Consider the following 27,475-nt stretch of genomic DNA (forward strand, 5'->3'; position numbering starts at 1 on the left):
TGAGGGGCATCGGCTTTCAGTGGTGTAGTTTTTTTTAGGGGGGAAGCTTTTATTAGCCTTGTTCAATCCATTCAGTATGGCAAACTGTGATTTTATGTCTTTTTTAGTGGTTGTACCTGGGAGGCACGTGCCCCCAGCCCCCCCCCCATGGCTACGCCCTTGTATCACAGGAATCCAGGGACCTATGATTCTGCATTATTCGTTACCTCCTAATAGTTACAGATCGCCTTGGCAGGCTGGAGAAGCCAATCAAAAAGAAGATTATGCAACCCTCATGAAGGTCTGCCGTACTCCCTTGCACCACGTTATTGTTTGTAATTCTTTGTAATAAGCTCACAGCAAAGAGCCCATTCGTGAAGCCCTCGCATTATACTCACTGTCTGGACTCTGTTCAGTATTAGAGAGGTTATGCACGGCAGCCGTCTTCCCGGGCAATGCTTTTGTTATGGGGATATGCGCAAAAAGTGCACTCATGTGTATCCCTACAGAACAAACACTGACCGGGAAGATGGCTGCCATACATAACCTCTATGTGAAAAAATCAGTCTTGTAAGATGACTTTTCATTCTTCTGCGTGACACCACATCTATTATTGAGGGCGCCGATGCGTTGCTCAAATGAGCGTTTCCTGATCATCATTCTTTTCAGAGTTTTCCGACGTAAAATCACATGATTAGTAGCTCTTTTCGTTTCTCTGTAACTTCTAAGTTGATTTCCAGTCTATAAGACTCTTTGTCTCCTTAACCCATGGTCAACAGACCTGAATTCAAGCAGGTAATTACTGACATAATACAGGTACATGTGTGCATGTTTTGACCACCACGACCATAACTTCGAATAGCACTCTGCCGGACATTCGAGTAGCTGTATATTTTATCATCTGTCACATAGTAAAATATGTATTGTTTGTTTGGATTATTCCAAGGTGCAGTCTTGAAAGGTATTTTCCAAATTGTATCTCGTGCTAAAGCTTTGGTGCATGATTCCTTTGTGATGGCAAACGTGACTCAGGAAAAATTAAAGTGATAAGTTGTCATTTCTTTATCTACAAAAATGCTTCTGTGGAGGCTTGGTCGACCAAAAACTTTAATACCATACAACCGAATAGTCGAATATTTAGTCTAATTGCAGGTCAAATTTTCGAATAGTCAGTGATTTGATCTGACTTAGTCTAATTTCCAACTACTTGCTTGGATTCATTATTCACGAATTCCAGTGGACTATTACACAATTCACCTGTATGTGTTTTTTTTTACTTCAGCCTGTTCAGTGGATTTACGATCAAATTGAACATTTTATACAGAATATGCCTGCCTGGGTTGTCGAGCGCTTCAACCGCATACAAAACTCGAATGCTGATTTGGAAAAAAGTACATGAATTTAAGGGGATGATACCGGCCTATTATGCTTTGTTTTACATTATTAAGACTTTTTCGCACTCCATACTCTTACTGTTTTATACGCACGGATCTTAATGGAAGACGACGTGGGGCAATGGGGATACATGTAAACCTATATTACACGTACCGGTACATGTACAGTACGTGTCTCTGAGCAGTAGCATTTCCCTCAAACGTTGTCACTGTAAATAATGGGTACCAACGAATGTACCTGAAAGTGTGATCGAGAAATTATCAATTTTACTGAGGAGTTTACGGTTTCCCTATATCCATGTGTTGACTGTTTCTTACTTTTCCGATGGAAGTGAAATATCAGTGTAGTGAATTACGTCAAAGTTCATGTGGATTGGTATCCGTTTGGAAAAGGCTTCCCTGGTCTCAACCTTTCCCCTACTTCCCACTGGAGAAGCCTTTACACGACAGATAATGAGGCTAACAGACGCCATTGCCCCCAAGGACATATTTGTAGTTTTAATAACAAGTGTACACTCCAGGTATTGTATTGATCTAAAAACCAAACAGTCGAGAGGTCCCCCCCCCCAGGATTTGACAGAGCCAGACACGCTACTAACTGCAAATGCCAAACTCGCCTGTACTTGGACTCTTTTGTTAACTCGAGCGGCGGATCCGACCCCTTTAAAAAGTCCCCCGGAGGTTTTTTTCTTTGTATTTTTGTTGGATTTCTTTGTTCATTTATACCGCTGTACATTTCAATGGGTCGCTCAGGCGCTTCACCCTCATGGCCATTTATGTGCATGTGTGCATCATGACGAATTTATGTGTGAAAACGTCCCTTCAGGGATGATATAGAATTAAGATCCAGGATTCCGGAACCTCACACCCAGATCATAAAAATAAATCGTTTTTAATGGAAACCACAATCACTCATGCAATCACCAATTACAACAATTACAATTATGTATTTTATCAGTTGGATGATTTTTTTTTAGTTCTCTCAATATTCTGGTCGATTTCGCAAAAATCCTTATTTAAGTTATGAATCAAGTATAGCGAAGCTCCGAATCCGGATCTTCAATTATTTTTCTTTACCCGAATTTTTTCTATGCAATGATTTCTTTTCATTTTTTTCTTCAAAAGTCCTCTCTAGTTTGTTACTACCGAGCTATTCAAAATCGACAGAAAACCGTATTTTGATGTTAAGTGCCACAACCGAAAAAGAGAATGACACACTGAAATTACTTTCTATCTTATTAAAGTTGCCATTTTTAAGAGCACGTCTTTGGAAATGGTGAAATCCGCGTATTTAGCGTAGCTGTTCACATAGATGCACTGGGAATTAACTGCACCGTAGATTTCTACATGGCAGAATCACTACCAACCTTTTAGGATTTGGTTGAAAGTGAAACAGTTTCGTCGATCCTTTGCATCAACCCATATGTTTGGTGACGCTCAATACAATGGCTCAAACAATCCCAAGCAGTACCTGACATTTTTTTATGAAGGATTTATGAGAAATATTAGCGCTCTACTTTGTCATATTTATTTATATATTTATGTGAATTCACTGACTTCCTGATATGACGGTTGTTACCGTGTGATTCAAACTGTCACTACAGCGAAGTCAAAATATGGTTAAAGTATAGGCATCAGGATCGCAGTCCGTCGCAGTACATAATTATATAACTAAACCCTAATTTCGTGTCACGAAACAATTAAACGTGAGCGCTAGCCTCCTGTATTGGTTACTTGCGCTTAGTTGCACAGATTTGGAATTCTTCGGGCGAGTAAGTTAGACCGACTCTTCCCTTCAGAGACAGCGGTGGTGAGTCGTCTGGTTTCTTGAAGGTAAACTGATGCATGAGGTAGCTGAAGAAGATCACCAGCTCCATCTTTGCCAGGTTCTCCCCGATGCAGGTACGGCGACCAACGCTGAACGGTATTAACTCGTCTGCTTGAACAGCCTCTCCCTTGTCGTTTAGGAATCTCGCGGGTTTGAATTGATTAGGTTCTGGCCAGACATTTGGGTCTCGAGCGACCGCCCATAGGTTTGAAACCAGCAAGGCACCCTTGGGAATCGTGAAACCCCTCAACTGGGTATCGGAGGCGGCAGCGTGTGCAACACCCAAAGGAACAACAATAGTCAGTCGTTGAACTTCCCAGATAACCGCTCGGGTGAAGTTCAGTTCCGGTTTGTCGGTCATCCTGGGCAGGCGATTGCGGCCAACCGCGCCATCGATCTCGTTCTGGACTCGCTGTTGGATCTCGGGGTAGACAGCCATATACAAGATGGCCCACTGGAGCGTAGTAGCGGTGGTCTCGGAACCTGCTGCGAAGAGATTTGCTGTGGTACCAACAACACCCTTATCGGTAAAATTGCTATGTCTTACACTGGTCGAGTCTTTGGCCCGATTTATTTCATTCAGAAAAACATCGATAAAGTCATTTAGACTGTCGGCATCGAAAGCTTCACGATGGTTGTCGACGATGTTTCGGAGGAATTTCCGAAGCTCTTCAAAATTTGACATCAACTTGTCAGTTGGTACGAAAGGCAGGTGGCGAAGAGCCGGGATGAAATTGATGATGCCACCCGCACCCAGCAATTGGACATTTTGACCAAGTAAGTCGAGAAGTTTCTGGAACTCTTTGTCGCTGTAATCGTATCGTTTGCCAAAAATGACAGAGCAGATGACATTGGAAACCGCGTTGCTGAGTAGAGATTTGGGACTGAAAGGTTTACCGTTAAAATCAGACATCTCCTTCATCAGTGCCTCAGCTTCCTCTCCGATCTTCTCCTCGAAGCTCGTTTTGCCCACACCGAGGCCTCTGAGAACAGTCAGAGAAAATCGTCGAAGATCGGTCCACTTGGCGCCAGATGCTGATACTACTCCTATCAAACCAAAAAGGAAAACCGAGTTTTTATTTGAAATGTATTATTCAGGTCTGTACTACAAACTCAGATTACACTCACCACTCTTGAATGAAAAAGGCGCTACAGAGTTTAAACACATTTTAAAACTCTTTTAGTACCCACTTTTAAAAATGTTTTTAACCATAACATGTTTATTGCTACGCATTTAGGAATGTGTTGAAATGCTAAGCGGATTTCAAAAAGCTGAACATGTACCATGGAATAGCGTTAAGCATTTAAACACATTCCTAAACACGTTTCAATAAAAACATGTCATGGGTTAAACGTGTGTTAAAAAGTAGGCATACAAAAATGTGTTTAAACTCGACATGTAAACGTTGTTTTTACAACGTACGTCTATATGACAGCAAGGAAAGCGTATACCCGATAGGTAAAAAGGCCTTAATCTATCAGTAAACTACTTCGATGATTACCAAATGAGATCATATAGAATGAATTCTTCAACAAGGCTGAGCGTTGTACAGGGAGTTATTTGTCTTCAATCCTTATTAGTTAGGACACTTACCTTCGCCTTTGAAGACATCATTAAGGAGCATATTAGGTCTGTCTTGCAGCTGAGGATGCTGGAAAGCTTCCTTCACGGAGGCGTAGTCATTGAAGACCACCACCATCTTGTTAAAGACCCTAATGTGAAACATTGGCCCGTACTTGGCAGCATACCTCATAAAGAGATCGTGAGGTTGCACGCCGCGTCGCATCCCACATGCGATGGCCGGAATAGAGCCGATGAGTGGGAATCCCCAGGGGCCAGGAGGGAGATTCTTAGGTTGCCCGAAGAACCATCGAAAAACAAGAAGGACAGCCAAGCACAGTAACACCGTGCGGACGTCCAGGAACCACATTGCATCCTCAAGGCGCGACATTATGTTGCAACCGCAGAAAGACTGTGCGTATCCTCCAAGAACCTAACGGGGTGGGTCCGTTTGCTGAAATGACTTCAATCTGTCAGCAGCAGTAAGGTACTCTACTGTTAACTGGAACCTAGTTGGTGCCTTCTTGTGGTGCGTTAAAGCAAAGCGGAAGGAAATGAAGTATGCTGTGCTCTGGTGTGATTGTAGATCAACTCGCCCCCTGGCCAACTCACCCGTGACTGACTCGCCCCTTGCCAACTCGCCCCCTAGCCAATTCGCCCCCTGACCCACTCGCTCCCAGATCCACTCGGGGTGCACCCTCGCATTTAGGCCAGAAATATGTCCGTCGAGCTCATGAATAAAAGTTATACACTCAAAATATTCTGTATTAGAGGGTCCTGAGAGCCATGGAACTGAGGAATTGAAGAAAAAATGAGACTGAACCTCTGGGCCGGACTCAGGGCTTCCAATTCTGAGCAATTTGGATGCAATCGGGTTTGAAAGTGGCACTATATGAGCCATTTTTCTGAGGGATGGTTTTTCAAAATGGCTACTTTTCTGGACAGGGACATTTTCTGCATTTTATGGGTGGTGGGCTTTGGGTGAAAATTAAACCCCCGAAAATTGAAAGGAAAATGAAAGAGGACATGTGGAACATTTTAAAAATATTTTGAAGTATGGGGATTTATCACTGCTGTCTATGGGAATTTATTTCTAGTGGTGCACTCCTCGCCCCCTGGCCAACTCGCCTCCCAAAGTTTGCCAAGCACATATGGCCGGCCCATTCACCATTTAATTAAAAAAACATAATCAGTCGGAGATGGAATCGGTGATGTCCAAATATCCATCACTGTCCGTGAGTCGTTCTTGTCGCGTCGTAGGTTAGAACCATTCGGGGTTTTTTTTACACATTGGGCCGGCCATACCTTCCTGACGTTCCTTGGGGGCGAGTCGGTCTGGGGCGAGTCGGCCAGGGGGCGAGTTGGTAAGAGGTGAGTCGGTTAGGGGGGCGAGTTTACGATGGGGCGAGTTGGAAAGGGGCGAGTTGGTGAGGGGCGAGTCGGTCAGGGGGCGAGTTGACCTGAACACCTTTGGTGTTTGTTGACGATTGTTTCTATTCCCACTTCTTTGGTACATGTACATAAAGCTTAACCGCTCCTCTCTACACTGTGGGGCAATGAGACCGTTCGTACTGAAAGTAGTGCAAAGTTGACGTATTTTGTCGTTAATCTATAGACCTATTTATTCTCTTACGTAACGTAACCCGATTTCAATGTAGGCCTAAGCACTTCGATATCCCCAGCTATCATCTTGGCTTGAACCCCCTAGCCGCCTGACAATTTAACGGACATATGTGATGATTTTTCTGGGATAGAAATTTTGGTAGTTATTGCACAGACTTTTAGGCACAGCCAATTTGAAATGAGATCCTCTCATGATATTAAACCTTGTGGCTTCACATTCGAAGTCGACGCGCACTTACGGAAATGCCCAAGACATTGTTCTTGCTCGGGTCGATAATTTGCTGAGCTGAGCTTACTGATCAGTGCGCTTGCCAAACATTGCATTCAAAAACGTCTCCGCGTTGTGTTTACCCTCTGGATTCCGTCCATGTGAAAAATTCCGTTCGTGTGAAAAAATCAACATTAGAGTCTTTAAGAGTCAGTGAATGCAGTTTGTTACGCCATGGCCTGAGACTTTTTACCTCCGCTATGCTCTTCAATTCGTGTATTTCGTTGTTGGCATCCCGATGAGTTTTCAGCTGAGCGTCTCATGCTACAAGTTCTATTTTTGTAACGAATTCTTCATCGAACAGGTCCACTGAGACAGAATCACATGGCATTATTTCGTTCCTCGGTTAACTACTGAGTTGGTCGTGATTTAATCAGCTTCTTAAACTGTATCATAAAATTATCAGGGATATAATAATATGGTGCAACGTGTCATTTTGCATGCAGCAGCAATTGGATTGGTCTGGGAAAATAAAATTCTCCCTTCAGCTCAATGAAATTAAATAATGCATCTTCCGAGAAATCGCAGAACAGTTACTTCCCATTCCGATAATGAAGTACATGTAATTTTAATTTGCCGGGAAGACTTTTGCGACAAGTAAGTGTGTAAGTCGTAGTCAGATACAGATTTTCCTGTGGCTCAGATTAAGACCCACACTATTGTAACAAATGTCACCCTAAAGAACTTAAATAAGAATCTTTAGCACAGAGGAGGATCCAGGTTTGGGATTCTAGGGATGGGACAAAACTAGGGCTATTTTCCAAAAAGGTCATTCAATTATTTTTCTCATTGCAAAAATACCCTCTTGAAATTTGTTGTGCCGTCTCTAAAGTGTTGCCATTTTCAAGTGTTAGAAAATAGCATACACATTTGCAATATGTCTTCAGGGGACCTCCCGCCTATTCCCCGCTTGATGTGCCATTATTCTAGCTCAATAAATACAACTTGCGACTTTCAACTTTCACATTTGAATCCTCAGTTTGGCTCGGTCGATCCAAGGCAGCATTGTACTTGTAACCAGCCTGTGTTCCATTTGCACTCGCGTGATGACCACGCCTCTACCAAATATTTGACGACTTAATAACATGTATCCATGCTGCACAGATTTCTTGTGCTAGTGTTGATTATTGCATGTTTCTTCTCCAGAATTTACGGGTCGTGCCATTACAACTGAATGTTGCTGATTGTGCATAAATATTTTTTATACGACTTCATAACAATTGGTGTCACTTGTTCTTGGATCGTGTTGCTTTTCGTAATAGCTTCAGTACCCGGGAGCATGGTAGTCTCATAGTTGAGTTGTTCACACAGAACATTGCAAACGCAAACCATCAGTGCAACCCTCGCTCCTGAGCGAAATGAGGGAATCAATCGGAACAGGTTACACCCTGTGGATGCGGTGTCAGTGGCAGGGTTCGACTGATCGTGGGTTGCTGAGAGTGGTCATTGAGTGTGTGGATTAACCGAAATCTGCGAAGATGAGTCGGACCGTGCGAGTACATGTATATTCATACACTAATATTTATGGCTCGAGAGACCTATGCAGAGCTTGGCTTTATTAGTCACGGTCTTTTCCTTGTAACGTGCATTTTAAGTTGAAGTATCCAAGCACTTTCATCTATCCTATACGTAAACTAGCTTTCCTTTTAAAATCTTTATAAATATTTACCACAAAATTAGAAGTATTAGCCCTTACCTATAAAATGCCATAAAATGTGTACCCGTGGGTCATTTTGAAGGGTACAGGGTGACACAGTACCTGACCAGGTTAGTCAAGTTGATTTGTGATTGGAAAATGCCCTTTCTAGGCTACCTTTTAGTCACGCTTAACAGCACATATGTTAAATGCATCAGGTATGTTTGAAACCCCGCCTTTTCCCTTCAAAGAAAGGGGGGAAGAGTCGTCTGGCTTCTTGAAGGTAAACTGGTGCATAAAGTAGCTGAAGAAGATCACCAGCTCCATCTTCGCCAGGTGTTCACCGATGCAGCTACGACGACCAACGCTGAACGGTATCAACTCGTCTGTTATAGCAGCCTCTCCTTTGTCGTTCAGGAATCTCTCGGGTTTGAATTGATCGGGTTCTGGCCAGACATTGGAGTCGTGGGCGACCGCCCATAGGTTTGGAACCAGCAATGCACCTTTAGGAATCGTGAAACCCCTCAACTGGGTATCAGAGGCGGCAGCATGGGCAACTCCCAAAGGAACGACGATAGTCAGTCGCTGCACCTCCCAGATAACCGCTCGGGTGAAGTTCAGTTGCGATTTGTCGGCTATCCTGGGCAGACGGTTGCGACCGACCACATCGTCGATCTCGGCCTGGACTCGCTGCTGGATCTTGGGATAGACAGCCATGTACAGGAGAGCCCACTGGAGCGTAGTAGCAGTGGTCTCTGTTCCCGCCCCGAATAGATTGGCTACGGTTCCAACAAAACTTTCTTCAGTCAGATGACCATGCTTGACGCCAGCTTTGTCTTTTGCTTCATTCTCTTTAATTTCCTTGAGGAAAGTGTCGGTAAAATCGTTCAGATTGTCGGCGTCGAAGGCAACACGATGGTTGTCGATGATAGTCGTTATGAAATTTCGAATCTTTTGTATATTCAGTTCCAATTGGCTCCACGACAGAAAGGGGAGGTGGCGCAACGCCGGGAAGAAAATGAGAACACCCCCAGCCCCGAGTAATTTCACATTTTCTGTCAATAAGGACAGAAGTCTGGTAAACTCTTCATCGCTGTACTCATAGCGTTTCCCAAAAATAACAGAGCATATGACGTTGGAAGTCGCGTTGCTTAGTAGTGGTTTGGGGTTAAAAGGTTTCCCGTTGAAAGCAGACATCTCCTTCATCAGCGCTTCAGCTTCCTCTCCTATCTTCTCTTCGAAACTCGTTTTGCCCACTCCGAAATTCCTGAGAACGGTCAGGCAAAACCGACGAAGCTCGATCCACGTCTCACCGGAGGAAAATCCTACACCTGTCAATTAAAGGGTGTGTTTTTAGAACGTTATTATCCTGCACTGTTTTCTCCATAATACGGTTTGGTCTTTGTAAATCGTTAATTGTGTTTTAGCAAACTGCGGATACAAAACTGAGGAAGTCGGTTTTGAGAAACCCTGTCACAGTCAAGGACTTTGAGCTCCCCCAGCCATGGTCGCGTATTAAGGATTTGCTCCAAATTCAACCCAGTTGGAAAGAAATTATACCGTTGCATGTATGGACTACAAGATAGCATTTACGCAGAGTGCAGGGTCAACAGGCTGGAGTCGACATCATATTATTTGAATTAACTCTTTTTGCTGCTTTGTCGAAATGACATTAGTTGCATAAAAACTAGTGGAATATCATTTCTGCGCACCCAGTCCCCCTTTGAGCTTTAAATTTCAAAGTGAAACCTGTTTGCAACCTTTGTCTGTTTGTTTATTCAGAACTTAAAAATCGTATTAGCATAAACTGGTAAAAGCAGAAAGATCATTAGTTGTTCACCCCCGTTTACTAGTCCTATTCTGTCCCCAATCCCGGTGATTTCAGCCACCCTTGGTAGGCAATTTTACATTTACCATAGAGATTTCCCCTTTATCTTTTACCTTCACTTCCAAGCAGTTCTGCTATAACAATCTTAGGCCTGTCATTCAGCAGAGGATGCTGAAAGGCTTCCTTTACGGATGCATAGTCATTCAGGACCACAACCGTCGTGTTGAGGACCTTCAGATGGAACACGGGCCCGTATTCGACAGCATACTTCATGAAGAGATCGTGGGGCTTCACGCCGCGTCGTAGTTCGAGTGCGACGGTAGGAATGGAACCAACGACTGGGAATCCCCAGGGGCCAGGAGGGAGGTTCTTAGGTCGCCTGAAGAACCAGCGAAGAACCAGGAGGACAGCCAGGCACAGCAACACTGTGCGGACGTCCAGGGACCACGATGTATTCTGAAGAAGGGACATATTTTCTGATAATGCTGATGGACGAGATACGCTGTTGAATGCACGAGACGCCTTTCTAGAAGTAGAAATGGCTCGTCGTGTAGTCGGTCCAATTCCAAAAATCTAAACCTAAGTCCGTATGCAAACAAGCTACATGAACCGCAATCGGATAGGTACGTCAGACTATGGTATCGCAGATAACATGTTCGTAATGTAATTTCTCAGTGAAATGCACTGTTCTGAAAGCCGTAACCCCTTGATCCTGATCTATTTTTATCCACTAATAGCGATACATCGCCTTATTAGCCTTCTGCTCCAGAGTACCACCAGCCTCGGAACAAAACAAGACTTCCCCACTGAGCAAACTTGAATAGAGCATCAATGTTGCATTGTCACGTTTTATTCAGATCTTGCTGCGCCGGGGCCCACGGACTTTCGGGGTTCACAATGTCTGTAAACCTAAGCAAACATTCCATTGTATTTGCAGATAGGATTGCGTGTAGCATATCGGTGTTCTGGAGATCGAATTTCGGATCGAGGAGTTGATAACAGACTTCGCGTGCATTGTGCTCTCAGGCCTAGGCCTATGCACATAATAGATGCCGATGCAATACTCGATTTAGGGTCTCCGGATACGCGTAAATATCATTTTGGGGTCACTGTTTCATCAGTTAATATCTTCAGTTTTTCCTGTTTACATTTCTTTATTTTGGTTCGATTTCCAATCTTCCTTAAAGAAATCATCCTTCTTTTTGCACCCGGTGCCGCCCCCAAACTGCTGCTCTATGTATTAATGAACTTTCTAGGGACTGAGTGCAATGTACTTACAAGTGCTCATAGGAAATAGTTCAATTCGTCGTTTCTTTGCATGTATATACTACTTTATGTGGCAATCCTGGGAGAAGCCTATTTGTTCTTTTTAATTAACATGTATTTCACCAAATACACGTGGTTTGTCTTTCTCTACGCAATCACATGGCAGTTTGGTATCTGTTTTAAAATGCCAAAGGAAAAGAAAAGATCAATGTGTGAAGAAGTCTTAAAATCTAATATCTCAATGCATAAAATTTTTTGTATCATTTCTTAGATATCTCACGGCGAAACCCCGAAACCATTACTATCATTCAAACAATGTGGTGTCCGTGCAACTTTTCAGCTCCTAAAACAACAAAGACCTCATGACTTTTAATCACCGCCCTGCCCCGAAAATGAGGCATTTGTTCTACCGAAAAGGTAACATATTCATGGGCATTATACAAGCAAGATTATGCAGCTTCCTGCCAGAAACGAGTTTTAGAGATTCTTTCGTAGCGTAAAGCGCAACATTTAACCTAACTGAATTAGCACTGGCAATGACCAACCTAATTTCAGGATTTTTCAAGTTATACGTCTATAAATACAAGTATTAAGTATGGTTGGGAATACTGGCTTGCATTATTAATACACAGTCTCCACTCGTCAAAATCGTCAGAATTTCAGACTCTGTCTGTTAGTTTTCTATTGGCTATCAAAATTGAAGAATGACCAGTTTGACTACTTGAGAAAATCAAAACAATAAGTGATAATGCTACGTACAAAATGCAGAACCAATCACAGAACAGAGTGCACTCGTGTGAAAAGAGTAACTGATATCCGATAGTGAGATATTATCAATTAGTACTGACTGAAATAAAAGCTCTTCTGAGTTGCTGCTTAATCACGCTTACAAACACAAATGTCATATTCTACAGGCGAGTTGGTGAAGCCACCTCTTCCCTTCAGAGACAGCGGTAGTGAGTTGTCTGGTTTCTTGAAGGTAAACTGATGCATGAGGTAGCTGAAGAAGATCACCAGCTCCATCTTCGCCAGGTGTTCACCGATGCAGCTACGACGACCAACGCTAAACGGTATCAACTCGTCTACCTTAGCAGCCTCTCCCTGGTCATTCAGGAATCTCTCGGGTTTGAATTGATCGGGTTCTGGCCAGACATTGGAGTCGTGGGAGACCGCCCATAGGTTTGGAACCAGCAATGCACCTTTAGGAATCGTGAACCCCCTCAATTGGGTATCGGAGGCGGCAGCATGTGCAACTCCCAAAGGAGCGACGATAGTCAGTCGCTGCACCTCCCAGATAACCGCTCGGGTGAAGTTCAGTTGCGATTTGTCAGCCATTCTGGGCAGGCGGTTTCGACCGACCACGTCGTCGATCTCGGCCTGGACTTGCTTCTGGATCTTGGGATAGACAGCCATGTACAGGAGGGCCCACTGGAGGGTAGTGGCGGTGGTCTCTGTCCCTGCCGCGAAAAGATTGGCTACAGTTCCCACAAAACTGTGTTCAGTAAGATGGCCGTGCTTGACACCAGCTTTGGCCTTTTCTTCATTGCTTTTGATTTCTTTCAAGAATACATCAATGAAATCGTTCAGATTGTCCGAGTCGAATGCAGCTCGATGATTGTCGATGACAGTTGTTATGAATTTCCGCACTTGCTGCCCATTCAATTCCAGTTGGTTAGACGACACGAAGGGCAGATGGCGTAAGGCTGGGAAGAAAAGAAAAACACCACCAGCTCCGAATAACCTGACATTTTCTGAAAATAAGGACAGAAGTTTCTTAAACTCTTCGTTATTGTAGTCGTAGCGTTTCCCGAAAATTACGGAGCAGATGACGTTGGAAGTCGCGTTGCTGAGTAGAGGTTTGGGGTTAAAGGGTTTCCCGTTGAAAGAAGACATCTCCTTCATCAGTGCCTCAGCTTCCTCTCCGATCTTCTCCTCGAAACTTGTTTTGCCCACTCCGAAGCTCCTAAGAACGGTCAGACAGAACCGACGGAGCTCGATCCACGGCTCACCGGAGGCCATGGCTACACCTGTCAAACAAACGGGGAATGTTACTGTTTCGAATAGCATCATTGAAGCTGTGGGGCTGTGGGCAGAATCTAAATCCCTCTCCCTCCGACCTCACCTTTACATGGATGTATTTGGTGGATTACGTGCACATTCGTGTGCCTTTGAAATACCAGTTTTCGATACCCTTGTAAAAATTCAAGGCAACACGCGTCATCGAATTTTTGCACACGATTTGCTGTGATTTTGGCATGAAATCGCTATTTGGACGAATGTGAAGATGGTAATTGTCTTCATTCACCATTGCTCGTACACGGCTCAAACTGATTTGAATCTTTAAAGTTTGAATAAGGATAAAGGGAAAACTCTTTCCGATTTGATTGAAATTTTCACAGATTTGAAAATTCATCTTGCATGATTTCCACACTTGTGAAGTTTCAACAGAAAATCAGATTCCTTTCAGGGGACAGCCGATTTCGGATCCCCCCATCTGGAGAATAATGACAAAAGAGTTTACATGAAATATTGCCATCCATGCAGATGACATGGTCATGTCAGACTGAGAGTTACAACGGGCGATATTTTAAAAGGAACGTGTGTTGTCACAGTGATCACACACTCTCTTTCCCCTGGACAACTTGTGTTCTCCTGTTTTATTATATCCTCCAGTTTATGGGTAAATGCTAGGTAAAATTTCGTATTAGCATAATATGCGTCAAACATCTCAGATTACCTTCACTTTTGAAGAGTTCAGTGAAAAGCATGTGAGGTCTGTCGTTCAGCTGGGGATACTGGAAAGCTTCTTTCGTGGAGGCGTAGTCATTGAGAACCACCACCGTCTTGTTGAGGATCTTCAGATGGAACACTGGCCCGTACTTGGCTGCATACTTCATGAAGAGGTTGTGGGGTTGCACACCGCGTCGTATTTCAAGTACAATAGCCAGAATTGAACCGACGATTGGGAATCCCCAGGGGCCAGGAGGGAGATTCTTAGGTCGTCCGAAGAACCAGCGAAGAATCAAGAGGAGAACAAGGCACAGCAACACTGTGCGGACATCCATGAACCACACAATTCTTTGAGGAAGCGACATGCTTGAAGTGGTGAATGAAGCAGAGGAAGACTGTTTATAGGGGACCTGTTGCTCAAAGAGGCAGTGCCAGACGCTACAGACCTTTACCGAAGAAAAACACACCCAGAAGAGCCCAGCTGATCCCTAGTAACGTGCGAGTGGAGTTATGAAACATGCATATATCCACTAGGTCAATTTCAACAGCGTATAATAGCACCTTTGACCTTAGACATTACGACGTGGCGTTGAGTAACAAAAAAGCCTATCCAATTACTCATCCAGTGTACCACGGACCACATGGAATTTGAACCTGGGTAGTACGCGAGAGTTGCCGCTGTTGCTTAATTTCCATTTCAAATGGGGCCCGGTGCGGGTTAATGTGTTTAATGCAGTCTGCACGGGCTAAATTTTTACTCTCCGACTATGAAGGTATATTGGAGCATAATTAAACACGTTACAAAGTACTTCAAATTCTATCAAACTACAGAGTTGCGAGTTTTAAGATAGGAAGATGGAAACCCAATCAAGTCCTCCATTTTAAAGCCTTATGTCTTGGTATTATTCGAAGCTGCATTGAACAGCAAAGCAATGTCAAGTGGCCTTTACAGATATCACGTGTATATTGGATAGGCCTACAGGTTAAGGAAATCTAGGTGTGCCTAGAATAGCTATACTTGTAGTAATACACAAGAAACTTTGCCCACTTCCTTCTTGCGTATGCAAGCAGTTGATCACTCATAGCACCTTAGTACATGTATGTTAACGTGAATGCATAATGTATTTTGTAAAACATACTGATAAGATGTACATTTCAGTGTACACTATAGATGACGACTTTTGTGGTAGACTGTCCCCTTTGTACCACTCAGGACTCCTATAGGCTTAAATTAAATGTATGACCTCTGAGCGTCCTTTGTATAACCCACGCCACGAACATCTAACAAAAGAAACACAGTGCACTAACAATGAGCATCCATTATTATTGCACCGTGCTTCTTTAGTTAGATGTTCATAGAGCCAGGAGATCTCAAATGTGTTGAGACATGCGTAGATTTCTCGTGACAGGAACTGGCTTCAGGCCAACCAAAGCATTGATGAAACACCCAGTATGCGTCCAAACCGGGTGAGACTACGCTTTGTATTCAGTTCTGATGTGTGGTGAAGGTCACTGACCGCAACAAACTTCGAACTTGTTTACTATTCGAGAGCATGCAGTAAGTTTCGCCTCACACTTTCGACAGTGCTGGAGATTTGCGACGTATTTCTAGTTCTCACTCAGATATCAACAGGTGTATTAGATCTTTTTGACTCTTGCATGGATTCAGGAGATTAGATGAATAACATTTTGCAATGCATATAGGTGCACACTTATGGGAAAATTGAAATGGTAACACATTAATCAGTTTCACCTTTATAAATACTCGATATAAAGTATCTTCTACCAAATTGTTGAGTTGCGGATGTGAAATTATAAAGCTATTCAGATAATTCAAATTTGAAAGCTTGTTTTTAAAAGAAAGTTTGGGGAATCCATTAATTTTTGTGATACCACGGCCATAAATAGTGAATATTTTTTAGTTGCGAATTGATCGCGTGATACGTAGCTACAAGTGCGCATGTATCCTTCACGTGTTGAGCGCACTGGCGATGTTGCCGGGCTACAAAACAGTGATGGATAACAGGGATCTTTTCCACAGTTGATGTGTCGTGACCACTGCATTGTAATGTTTTAATCTTAGGTACGAGGATGGAGAGCCGTGATGGTGCTATGCCTTCCGTCATGATGCCAAAGAAAATCCCTTAGAATGCATGCAGTTTACTGATTTGTAATTTCTTTATTTAATACAATACTACAAACACACCCTCTCTTCATAAAGTGATTTTTATGCAATGGCTTATTGCCTTATTTACATTTTGCAAGCAATGCCAATTTTGGCATTTTCTTAACTTTAACCATTCATACATGTATTATTTTTCTGTGTTTATGGTTTATTTTGCTGTTATTCTTTATTTTCATAACGATTCATGTTGAGAATAAAAAAACGAAAAGCACTAACATTCAAAATAAACATTAATTAATCGTTATCCGCCCTTTTTAATTTTTTTTTAATATTTACTCAAATAGTGCCTTGTTAAAAGCAGTATATCTCTGTATCACGAATTAAATGTTCAGCAGTCAACTTCTTGGCGGGCCAGACATCTGAGCATGTAGGTCTGGGAGTGATTGCAACCCTTTGTGCATTTTGAAGGAGAAGGCCGATTGGACCGTTTCACCATTTATGAACGTGACATCGATGGTCCAATCGGCCTTCTAGACTGCAGTGAAGAGGATTTAGGCGATGCCTGCTTGGAAACATCGAGTCGAAAACAGGCAGGCAGCTAATCGAAACTACAACAGTGGAAACGCAACCTTGGTTTGACTCATAGAGTGAAGCCAAGCGCGCGGTGTAGTAAATTAGGCATACAGGCCTTTATCATGGGGCAGCCAACTCGCTTTTTTACCATTCAAGGCAACTTCAAGGCTGTGCTACTAGTACCAATGGGTCTACAGGGAACAAGACAGACATGGCAGTATCTTGATAAAGCTCTGTGGGGTCATCCCTTGGGAACAATGTATCTGATTCTGATACAAAGTGTCGGCAACTCCTCGAATGTCTCCGTGGTCACAGTCTCGAAAGTGGAGCTCTAGAGACAAATCCGGATGTGCTAAGATGACGAATGCGGCCGTGAAAATCTATATATATGTCAATCAGCACATAATCTATTGCACAACCTATAAAAAATCTGACTGCCCCGACCCCCACCACTGAAAAAATCCCTGGTTATGCCCCTTACTTTTACCTAGTCCTTAAATCAAGTTGCTTTGATATGCAAAAAGGCCTTTTCTCGGTTACCTTTAATCTCGCTTAAAAGCGCAGATGTTAAATACATGAGGCGAGTTTGAGAACCCGCCTCTTCCCTTCAAAGACAGTGGAGGAGAGTCCTCTGGTTTCTTGAACGTAAACTGATGCATGAAGTAGCTGAAGAAGATCAGCAGTGTCATTTTCGCCAGGTGTTCACCGATGCAGCTACGACGACCGACGCTGAACGGTATCAGCTCATCTACTTGAACAGCCTCTCCCTTGTCGTTTAGGAATCTCTCGGGTTTGAATTCATCTGGTTCTTGCCAGACGTTTGGGTCTCGAGCGACTGCCCATAGGTTTGGGACCAGCAAGGCACCTTTAGGAATCATAAAATTCCTCAACTTAGCATCAGAAGCGGCAGCGTGTGCAACACCCAAAGGAGCGACAATAGTCAGTCGCTGAACCTCCCAGATAACCGCTCGAGTGAAATTCAGTTCCGATTTGTCCGCCATCCTGGGCAGGCGGTTGCGACCGACCACGTCGTCGATCTCAGCTTGAACTCGCTGCTGGATCTTGGGATAGACAACCATGTAGAGGAGAGCCCACTGGAGCGTTGTAGAAGTGGTCTCCGTTCCTGCCGCGAAGAGATTCCCTACGGTTCCAACAAAACTTTTTTCAGTAAGATGACCGTGCTTGACGCCAACTTTGTCTTTTGCTTCATTGTCCTTAATTTCCTTGAGGAAAACATCTGTGAAATCGTCCAGATTGTCGGCGTCGAAGGCAGCACGATGATTGTCGACGATGGTCGTTAAGAACTTTCGAATTTGTTGCATATTTAAATCCAGTTGGTTCGACGATAGAAAGGGCAGATTGCGCAACGCTGGGAAGAAAATGAAAACACCCCCAGCTCCAAGTAATCTCCCATTCTCTCCAAGTAGAGACAGGAGTTTCTTAAACTCTTTGTCGCTGTACTCGTAACGTTTCCCGAAAATTACGGAGCAGATGATGTTAGAAGCCGCGTTGCTGAGGAGAGGTTTGGGGTTAAACGGTTCCCCGTTGAAATCAGACATCTCCTTCATTAGTGCCTCAGCTTCCTCTCCGATCTTCTCCTCGAAACTTGTTTTACCCACTCCAAAGCTCCTGAGAACGGTTAGGCAGAACCGACGAAGCTCGATCCATCTTTCACCAGAGGCCGTTCCAACAGCTATTGATAAAAAGTAAGTGTGTTTTAAAAATTTTAATCTGGCTCTGCTTTTCTTCTTCAATGGTTAGGTTAAGTTTTTAGAAATCTTCGTTTTTGCTTGAGTAAACTGCGAGTGGGGCTGATTACCAAAACAAAACTAAACAAACGGGGTAGCTGGTCAGTTGCCTCGTCAAAGCTTGGGAGCGACACACTCCCAGCCTTGGTCGTACATGGAGGGATTTCTCCTAAATGTGTCTTACTTGGAAAGAAATCTCTGCCCGTTGCAGGTAATAAAGCATATAACAGGGTTAGCAAGCTGGAGTGAATATTGCATTACTGAAATAAACACTTTCTCTTCTTGTACTGTCGGAAAGACATGCCATGACAACTGGCGAAAGACCGTGTGAGAACCTACCAGATTCTGGGCATACTGATCCCTTCAAGCTTCAAAATTTCAACTCAGTTTGTACACATTTTTGTTTGTAGAATTGTCAGGTAATTGTACGAGTGGAAGGTCATGGCTTATCCTTCCCCGTTGTAATGATTCCGTCCCTTTTTCATTCATTATGATATTATAATATTACCTTCACTTCCGAGGAGTTCAGCAAAAAGCATCTCGGGTCTGTGGTTCAGCTGGGGATGCTGAAAGGCTTCCTTCATGCATGCATAGTCATTGAGGACCACAACCGTCGTGTTGAAAACCTTCAGATGAAACACGGGCCCGTACTTGGCGGCGTACCTCATGAAGATATCGTGCGGCTGCACACCGCGTCGTATTTCACGTACAACAGCCGGAATGGAACCGATGATTGGAAATCCCCAGGGACCAGGAGGGAGATTTTTAGGTCGCCCAAAGAACCAGCGAAGAACCAGGAGCACAACCAAACACAGTAACACCGTGCGGACGTCCAGGAACCACAGTGCTTCCTGAATATGGGCCATGTTTTCCACTATTGCTGATGGATCAGACGTACCCTTGCCTAATTTCTTTACCAAGTGGCTCGTCTGGTAGGGCCAGTGCCACAAAATTCAACCAGTGTCCGTATGCAACAGAGTTGGGCCGCGATTGAACGGTTACGTTCAGCAGATTCTTATGCAACTTCCATATGCTCTGTCACGAAAGCTGGCCGTCACCCCTTGATCCTGATCTATTTTTATCCAGTGATAGCGCTTATCAGCCCGCTGCTCAAGTATTATGTCACCAGACGCGGAACAAAACAAAATCCCCGACTGAGCAAATTTGAATAGGGCGTCACTGTTTCACTGTCCGTATGTCACCCTGCGACTATATTCAGACCTTCCTACTGGTGCCCGGCCCCATGGACGCATTGCTTTGTTCCTTATTTCTAAATACCAGAGCAAACATTCCATTCTATTTACAGTTCGGATTCCATTTAGCATATTTGTGTTCAACAATCGATATTCAGACCCTGGAGCCCGTGATAGTAGACTGCCCTTACAATGTGCCCATCGGTATTATATAATCGTAGCAGGTGCGATACTCCATTTGAGGTCAAATGTGCATACACTTTGTGGCAACGATTTCTTTATACAGTCTGGTTTCGGTTCTTAATTACAACTTACGGTTTGATTTCTAGTCAGTCCCCTTACAGACACTACCCTTCTATTTTGCTTTCTGTGCCGCCCCAAATGCCGGTCTGTGTATTTTACAGTATGGATTTTTCCAGAAATAAGATTTGATGGAATATAATTTTGTCGTTCGTTGTTCTGAACTACGTTTGTATGACGACCAAGGAAACGCTATTTTTGTCTGTTCATTTCTTTATTCATTTCAGATAAAATATGGTGACGCTTACATTGTGCTATCACAAGACATTTTAATATTTGTACAAAATGCCTACGAAAAGATTTAATCAGTGAGTAAAGCAGTCTCAAAATCTCCTATAGTAATGCATGAGTTTGTGGTTTCCAATCCGCAGATATTTCTCGTAGATGAAAACTGAAAACCATACACCATCGTAAAAATGTGGACTTATGCAGATTTTCAGCTCCTAAACAGATGAACTCGTCACTACCTACACTCTCCCCGTATATTGAGCCACAACCAAAAACGTCACACATGGGCATTATGTATAGGCAAAAAATTATATGGCATGCAGCTACTTGCTAGAAAGCGTCTCAACATAATGTGTAGCATTCACAGTCCATCTTATCTTAGAAATATGGAAGGGCTACATAGCACCGTGATCAGAATATCGACACGCACATAATATAAAATCAGTGCTCTGGAATACGTGATTGCCGAACTTCCGGAAACTGAGTACCTTCTTCAGGGCAAGCAGGATTCAGTTCATTAACTGAATATGCTTACCCTGAAGTAGATAGTCATTTACCAAAAGCTCGGCAATCACATATTTCAGAGCACTGATTTGATATCACATGCTTATCGATATCCATCTTATCTTAACTAGGTGTGGCGGGAACTAGGCTGACAAGAACGTTATGACATTATCACGCAATATTAACTTGGCCTTTGCTCTAGGACTGTTATTTTTATCTTGGATTTCGCAATTAAAGATGGTTTAACTACAGATGAAAGCAAGACCATCAGCAATCATGCCATGTACAAAGATGGAGGAGCCAATCAGAAACTAGGTTGCACTTTTGATTATACAAACATAAGGTATGTACATGTATTTTTTTTTTCTAACGTAATACATGTATTATCCGAAAGTGTCTGATATGGCTGTATTGGCCAGTTATTTCTGACTGAATATCAGAAGGTAGCCCCATACTATATTCAGTCACGCTTACTAACACAAATGTCGAATACTACCGGCGAGTTGGTGAATCCGCCCCTTGCCTTCAGAGACAGCGGAGGTGAGTCGTCTGGTTTCTTGAAGGTAAACTGGTGCATGAGGTAGCTGAAGAAGATCACCAGCTCCATCTTCGCCAGGTGTTCACCGATGCAGCTACGACGACCAACGCTGAACGGTATCAACTCGTCTGCTTTAACTGCCTCTCCTTTGGCGTTCAGGAATCTCTCGGGTTTGAATTGATTAGGTTCTTGCCAGACATTTGGGTCTCGAGCGACCGCCCATAGGTTTGGGACCAGCAATGCACCTTTAGGAATCGTAAAACCCCGAAACTGAGTATCGGAGGCGGCTGCGTGTGCAAGACCTAAAGGAGCAACGATAGTCAGTCGCTGAACCTCCCAGATAACCGCTCGAGTGAAGTTCAGTTCTGGTTTGTCGGCCATCCTGGGCAGGCGGTTTCGACCGACCACGTCGTCGATCTCGGCCTGGACTCGCTTCTGGATCTCGGGGTAGACAGCCATGTACAGGATCGCCCACTGGAGCGTAGTAGCAGTGGTCTCTGTTCCGGCCACAAAGAGATTCCCTACGGTTCCAACAAAACTGTTTTCAGTAAGATGGCCGTGCTTGACACCAGCTTTGGCTTTTTCTTCATTGCTTTTGATTTCTTTCAAGAATACATCAGTGAAATCGTTCAGATTGTCCGAGTCGAAGGCAACACGATGGCTGTTGATGATATTTGTTAAGAATTTCCGTACCTGCGCCATGTTCAAATCAAGCTGGTTGGACGATACGAAGGGCAGATGGCGTAACGCTGGGAAAAAAATGAAAACACCTCCAGCTCCAGCTAATCTGACATTTTGTCCAAACAAGGACAGAAGTCTCTGAAACTCTTCATCGCTGTAGTCGTAGCGTTTCCCGAAAATTACAGAGCAGATGACGTTGGACGTTGCGTTGCTGAGTAGAGGTTTGGGGTCGAAGGGTTTTCCGTTGAAAGCAGACATCTCCTTCATCAGTGCCTCAGCTTCCTCTCCGATCTTCTCTTCGAAGCTCGTTTTGCCCACTCCGAAGCTCCTGAGAACGGTCAGACAGAACCGACGAAGCTCAATCCAAGGTTCACCGGAAGCCGCTCCCACAGCTACAAGACAAAAACGGATATATGACTGTTTTGAACGGTATAATCCAGTAGTGTACTGACAAATACTTCGCCGTTTGTTGGCACAGCAGGTTTAGAGGTGCATAAGGGGACGTAGCGTAAGCTTCAGATTTTAGAGACAAAAAGGCTGTTTACCATGTGTATACCGCAGAGTGTGCGGCTGTGTGCCAACTGTCCAAGTACACTGGCGCATGTGCACCTGCCAGTTAGTAATTGTTTCCAACAGTGGTGGCACTCATATTGCAACTATAGCGTATCAAAAACAAATGCAACAACATTTGTTTCGAATTTTGAGGAGATTGTAATGTTTACAATGATGTACTTTGCATATAAGGTTTTAGGCCTACAAAAATATGTGTCGTAGCTTGTTCATCAAGGTACCGTCATTTTCCAAGATGGTTCAGTTGACTGCAGAGCAGAGAGTATATGTGGTGACAAAATCTAAAGATAAAAGTGCAAGAACTATCCCATGAAAGCCAATCATTCAGATACCACCCGATAGTGCAGATACGTACTAATTCACCTGGCTGCATTATGAAGACATCTGACCTGTTCATTAGAAACATTTCATGGGAGAGAGGGAGAATTGAATAGGATTTATGCTGGCATTTCTAACTGAAACTTGGTCCCAAGCCCACTTTGTCCCATTTTCCTGAAAGAATTATTATTCAGCCATCCGTGACCGTATGAGAATAAATAATATATCATTGGAAAAGGGAATCTGTGGCCTTAAGGTGTTACTACTTGTTTTGGTGTTAAACAATCTCCTGAAATTCAAAATAGATTTTATAGCTTTTTCGATACGCTCTATATGCGGCTCTTCCAAAGGTCAAAAGGGTCTGCAGGTATTTGGGAGTAATTATGGTGGTCAGAAAGAGTGGGCAGAAGCAGATTTGTGTAAATGGCACCTACACTTCAAAGGTTTTTTTGTGATTGCGGAATTCGGCCTCAACCTAAACTTGTTCTTGTGACAAATGCAAACTATGAACAACGTGTCTCATTGATGACGCCTAAATTCCTCACGTGTGAAGTTTCAACAGAAAAACAAGATCATGGGACAGCCGATTTTGGGATCCATCCCTACAAATAGAATAACAGAAGAGTCCAGACTCCCTTAGGTTAATTTCTATTATGAAATATTGCCCTCCGTGCGGATGCCATGAGTATTTCAGACCCAGGGTCACACCAAAATTATTTAAGAATAAAGTCGCTTGATTATGGACGAAAACTCTTCTCTACACGTACATGTAACGCCTTCCCCTGCTGTATTGCCTCTGTGTGGAGTTTTAAGTGAACTGTCAGTAAAAGTTCAAATTACCCTATGGCATATTTCTCATATTAGCCTACCTTCACTTCTAAAGAGCTCAGTAAAAAGCAACTTAGGTCTGTCGTTCAGCTGAGGATTCTGGAAAGCTTCTTTCACGGAGGCGTAGTTATTGAGGACCACAACCGTCTTGTTGAGGATCCTTATATGAAACACGGGCCCGTACTTGGCAGCATACCTCATGAAGAGATTGTGAGGTTGCACGCCGCGTCGTATTTCACGTACTACGGCCGTAATGGAACCGACGATTGGGAATCCCCAGGGGCCAGGAGGAAGATTCTTGGGTCGCCCAAAGAACCATCGAAGAATCAAGAGGAGAACCAGGCACAGCAACACTGTGTGGACGTCCAGGAACCACAGAATGTTCTGAAGATGCGACATGGTAGTTTATTCTGTTATCCGGAACGGTGAATCAATCAGTTGAAAGCAGGCTGTTTGTCAGGGGCAAGTTCCTCAACTTCCTGTGAAAGGTGAAGTGTCAGAAATAGCGGACCTTTGCTTAAAACACGAACACAAGAGCCCTATCCAACCTGAATAAGTACCGATAGCTATCTCTTCTTGGTATTTCATGTAGAGTAATGAAACCAGAGTACGTGTAGATGCGCACTACCACTTTTAATTGCGTGCGATTTGGTACTCCCGTGGCCCCAAACCAGCCTGTTTATCACGCAGGGTTGCTAAATACAAAACGTCTATCCCTTTGAACTATCCAAGGTAACCAGGTCAACACGGAATTTGATCCCACCGTAGAGAGAAAGGACCTATGCCCTACACATTGATCATGAGAGTTGGCAGTAGCTGGGTTTACCGCAGGGCAAGGGTCCTTGCTCTGTGATTTTTACCACAGTATGTGGTCATCCGTGGTTAAAGCGTGGAGGAATAAAAAATATCACACATAAAAGTACGAGCAAGTCTACGATACTCTCTACACAGGCCAATTCTCAACATCAATGGGTAAACATTCATTGATAATCACAACACTTTCAATGAGTCACTATCGTTTAATCGTGAATACAGAAATCGAGGAGTGCCTAAATATTTGAACAGCTGATATACCCACTTCCCTTTGGAGCCAAAAAACCATAATTATGCACAATCATGAATTCTGTATCATAACATGAATGGTTAATGCATTCGCAGTACTGTGAAAAGTTGTGCCCCAGGGTTGGTGACTACCGCACAGTGGACCATCCAGTTTCGTGCCACATTAAATTTGGACTCGGACTCTTAAACGGGATGGGCCATGTAGGGATAAATTTACATTATATGACAATTTTCAACCGTCTTATATACAATTCAATGGATTAGCCCCTCTTTTATGTTCTTAAATCAACAAAATTTGGTGTTTCCTGTGTGCTTTTTTCAGTCTCCGCCCTAGTCTTGGGCTAAGACGGCATAACTCGATCGAGCATAATAATATGCCACGCTCGTTGATTTCTATTGCGCCCTCTCGTGACCTCATTTCACCAATCGACTGCTCGTTCTGCGAGCCGTACTGTCGATTATGCCAATTTGACATTGGCGTGGCATCATGAGTGTGGATGCAAACAAGCATGTCAGTTTTAAATCACAAACTTGTGGAGGAGTGAAAATAAAACATTAAATCAGTATCACGTATATATCATTGAAAACTCGAAACCAAACCATCGTCTTTTCACATATACGTTACATTGTGGATACAGAATATGAATCTATTCAGATCATAACAATTTGATAGCTCATAGGAATCCATAGATTTTGGGAATCGCTAGTTTGACTTCCAAGCTGGAATAAGCAGATCGTAAGATTGCTCATTTAGAGGACTCTACACTGCACCTTGAACGGTATTCGGGGAGAGACAATCTTCAATTTGGAGAATTCCAGAACTTGTTGATGAGTCTCCAGAAAATAAAAGAAATCCTGAAGGAAAAATGCAATCTAGATCCTGAACTTGAGAATGCGCAGCGTTCATGGCTGGATTCCAAAGTCATCCTCAGACAAACCCCGGCACATTCTGGCAAAGTTCGTATACCGCCATGAACGTCAGGCCATACCGCTGCGACGATGCAAAAAGGCTCTTGCTGAGTGTGGGATATATATGATCAAGGATCTTCCAGCAGCAGACGCAGCAAAGAAGAGATCCCCAAGAGACGTGATATGAGCAAGGCGTATAAAGAAGGCAAGAAGCCAAACTTCCATAATGGCCAACTCTATATCAATGGACAAGAACACACCCCTAGTCACAATGCCCAGTCAATCCCAGCATAATAACCTTTGTTGTAATTGGTGGTCTTCATAAATATCGTCTCTAATGCCATTGATGACTCCAAACATACCCTGGGCATTTTCCTCGATCTCTCTAAAGCGTTCGATACTATTGACCATGAAATCTTACAATATAATTTTCTTTTTATGGTGTTCGAGGAATTGCCATAGAGCGGTTTAGGAGCTACCCCTCCAGTCGATTGTAGTTTGTATCTAGTAATGGTTTTAATTCAAACTCGAGTCCTCTTACCCACAGAGTACCCCAAGGAGCCCACAAAATAAATTTCAGTGGCCAGTGGCTCTATAAAGGGCACTCCCAAATATTAAAGAAACGTGTTCATTTCCGTTTCGTGGCACAGATCTCAAAAATTGATGGTGAGTTAACAAACCTTCCCATTCTCTTCAGAGAAAGTGGGTGTGAGCTGTCTGGTTTCTTGACGGTACAATGGTGCATGAAGTAGCTGAAGAACATCACCAGCTCCATCTTTGCCAGGTGTTCAACGATGCAGCTGTAAACGGCATCAACTCGTCCGGTTTACGTGCCTCTCCTTTGTCGTTCAGGAACCTGTCTGGAATGGAGTTATCAGGATCCAGCCATGCGAAAGGATCATGACCAATAGCCCATCGTAGTTTAAGACAAGGGCACCTTTGGGAATCTTGAACCCGCAGAACCTAGTATCTAAAGCGGCAGCATGAGCAATCTCCAAAGGAGTAAAGACAGTCAGTCGCTGAACCTCCCAGATAACCGCTTGGGTGAAGTTCAGTTTCGGTTTGTCAGCCGTCCTAGGCAGGTGGCTGCGACCGACTACGGCATCGATCTTGGCCTGGACTCGCTTCTGGATCTCGGGGTAGACAGCTATGTACAGGATCGCCCACTGGAGCGTACCAGCAGTGGTCTCTGTTCCGGCCACAAAGAGATTCCCTACGGTTCCAACAAAACTTTTTTCAGTAAGATGGCCGTGCTTGACAACAGCTGTGGCTTTTCTTCATTGCTCTTGAGTACTTTCAAGTATACATCAATGAAATAGGTGAGATTGACCGAGTCGAAGGCAACACGATGGCTGTTGATGATATTTGTCAAGATCCTTAGCGTAGACTGTCATGTACAGGAGGGCCTACTGGAGCGTAATAGCGGTAGGGTGTGTTTATGCCGCGAAAAGATTGGCTATGGTTCCGGACAAACTCTCCTCACTACGATCCCTTTGCTGCTCTGATGATTTATCTTTTGCCTTATTCTGTTCGAACACGCTTTTCGAACTGTGATGCTACAACTCACCGCACTTTTAAAAACCTCCGTCAGAAGCATTATAGGCCTGTCATTCAGCTGAGGATCCTGGAAACTTTTCTTAACGGAGACGTAGTCAGTAAGGACCACCACCGTCTTGTTGAAGATGTTCAGGTGAAACACGGGCCTGTACTTGGCGGCATACTTCAAGAAGAGATGGGCTGCACGTGGCGTTGCATTTCACGTACGATGACCCTAGGATTCAAGAG

The 27,475-nt window shown here is 43.6% G+C and overlaps 5 protein-coding genes and 1 pseudogene across 7 annotated transcripts; all 6 read right to left on the minus strand.

Moving 5' to 3' along the window:
• Window positions 1–730: 730 nt before the first annotated feature.
• On the minus strand, window positions 731–6,263 carry LOC110982008 (cytochrome P450 2J4-like). Its single transcript, XM_022240120.2, has 2 exons — window positions 4,796–6,263; window positions 731–4,248 (listed from the first exon to the last, which is right to left on the minus strand). Exons 1-2 carry the CDS (start codon window positions 5,151–5,153, stop codon window positions 3,104–3,106), a joined length of 1,503 nt encoding a protein of 500 aa, XP_022095812.2. The 5' UTR covers window positions 5,154–6,263; the 3' UTR covers window positions 731–3,103.
• Window positions 6,264–6,983: 720 nt separating this feature from the next.
• Window positions 6,984–11,100, minus strand: LOC110982028 (cytochrome P450 2J4-like). Its single transcript, XM_022240160.2, has 2 exons — window positions 10,231–11,100; window positions 6,984–9,620 (listed from the first exon to the last, which is right to left on the minus strand). The coding sequence occupies exons 1-2, from the start codon at window positions 10,586–10,588 to the stop codon at window positions 8,470–8,472; spliced, it is 1,509 nt and encodes a 502-aa protein (XP_022095852.2). The 5' UTR covers window positions 10,589–11,100; the 3' UTR covers window positions 6,984–8,469.
• Window positions 11,101–11,238: 138 nt separating this feature from the next.
• On the minus strand, window positions 11,239–14,672 carry LOC110981967 (cytochrome P450 2J4-like). Of its 2 annotated transcripts, none has more exons than XM_087140678.1 (2): window positions 14,121–14,672; window positions 11,239–13,404 (listed from the first exon to the last, which is right to left on the minus strand). In XM_087140678.1, the coding sequence occupies exons 1-2, from the start codon at window positions 14,476–14,478 to the stop codon at window positions 12,260–12,262; spliced, it is 1,503 nt and encodes a 500-aa protein (XP_086996804.1). In that variant the 5' UTR covers window positions 14,479–14,672; the 3' UTR covers window positions 11,239–12,259. The 2 variants fall into 2 exon arrangements, with proteins under 2 accessions (XP_086996804.1, XP_022095727.2); XM_022240035.2 differs by having other exon boundaries at window positions 11,239–13,410; window positions 14,121–14,667.
• A 1,595-nt stretch (window positions 14,673–16,267) lies between these two features.
• Window positions 16,268–20,104, minus strand: LOC110982031 (cytochrome P450 2J4-like). Its single transcript, XM_022240164.2, has 2 exons — window positions 19,068–20,104; window positions 16,268–18,504 (listed from the first exon to the last, which is right to left on the minus strand). The coding sequence occupies exons 1-2, from the start codon at window positions 19,423–19,425 to the stop codon at window positions 17,354–17,356; spliced, it is 1,509 nt and encodes a 502-aa protein (XP_022095856.1). The 5' UTR covers window positions 19,426–20,104; the 3' UTR covers window positions 16,268–17,353.
• A 143-nt stretch (window positions 20,105–20,247) lies between these two features.
• LOC110982014 (cytochrome P450 2J4-like) lies at window positions 20,248–26,508 on the minus strand. 2 transcript variants are annotated; one of them, XM_087140679.1, is made up of 3 exons: window positions 26,371–26,508; window positions 23,761–24,198; window positions 20,248–22,395 (listed from the first exon to the last, which is right to left on the minus strand). In XM_087140679.1, exons 2-3 carry the CDS (start codon window positions 24,116–24,118, stop codon window positions 21,245–21,247), a joined length of 1,509 nt encoding a protein of 502 aa, XP_086996805.1. In that variant the 5' UTR covers window positions 24,119–24,198; window positions 26,371–26,508; the 3' UTR covers window positions 20,248–21,244. The 2 variants fall into 2 exon arrangements, with proteins under 2 accessions (XP_086996805.1, XP_022095821.2); XM_022240129.2 differs by lacking the exon at window positions 26,371–26,508 and having other exon boundaries at window positions 23,761–24,420.
• Window positions 25,313–27,287, minus strand: LOC147798135 (cytochrome P450 2J4-like; annotated as a pseudogene).
• Window positions 27,288–27,475: the final 188 nt, after the last annotated feature.

The sequence above is a fragment of the Acanthaster planci genome, linkage group LG09 (assembly GCF_054643075.1).
Source record: "Acanthaster planci isolate LZ-2023a linkage group LG09, COTS_SCS, whole genome shotgun sequence".
Taxonomy (NCBI): domain Eukaryota; kingdom Metazoa; phylum Echinodermata; class Asteroidea; order Valvatida; family Acanthasteridae; genus Acanthaster; species Acanthaster planci.

What these genes read in the sequence shown, in the direction of transcription:
- LOC110981967 (XM_022240035.2), bottom strand. Translation starts at nt 14,478, where the DNA reads ATGTCGCTTCCTCAAAGAATTGTGTGGTTCATGGATGTCCGCACAGTG. An exon ending in TGAACTCTTCAAAAGTGAAG is followed by an intron (nt 13,411 to 14,120) that starts GTAATCTGAGAT and finishes TTTGTTTGACAG; the next exon opens with GTGTAGCCATGGCCTCCGGT.
- LOC110982008 (XM_022240120.2), bottom strand. Translation starts at nt 5,153, where the DNA reads ATGTCGCGCCTTGAGGATGCAATGTGGTTCCTGGACGTCCGCACGGTG. An exon ending in TGATGTCTTCAAAGGCGAAG is followed by an intron (nt 4,249 to 4,795) that starts GTAAGTGTCCTA and finishes TTGGTTTGATAG; the next exon opens with GAGTAGTATCAGCATCTGGC.
- LOC110982014 (XM_087140679.1), bottom strand. Translation starts at nt 24,118, where the DNA reads ATGTCGCATCTTCAGAACATTCTGTGGTTCCTGGACGTCCACACAGTG. An exon ending in TGAGCTCTTTAGAAGTGAAG is followed by an intron (nt 22,396 to 23,760) that starts GTAGGCTAATAT and finishes TTTGTCTTGTAG; the next exon opens with CTGTGGGAGCGGCTTCCGGT.
- LOC110982031 (XM_022240164.2), bottom strand. Translation starts at nt 19,425, where the DNA reads ATGGCCCATATTCAGGAAGCACTGTGGTTCCTGGACGTCCGCACGGTG. An exon ending in TGAACTCCTCGGAAGTGAAG is followed by an intron (nt 18,505 to 19,067) that starts GTAATATTATAA and finishes TTTTATCAATAG; the next exon opens with CTGTTGGAACGGCCTCTGGT.
- LOC110982028 (XM_022240160.2), bottom strand. Translation starts at nt 10,588, where the DNA reads ATGTCCCTTCTTCAGAATACATCGTGGTCCCTGGACGTCCGCACAGTG. An exon ending in AGAACTGCTTGGAAGTGAAG is followed by an intron (nt 9,621 to 10,230) that starts GTAAAAGATAAA and finishes TTTAATTGACAG; the next exon opens with GTGTAGGATTTTCCTCCGGT.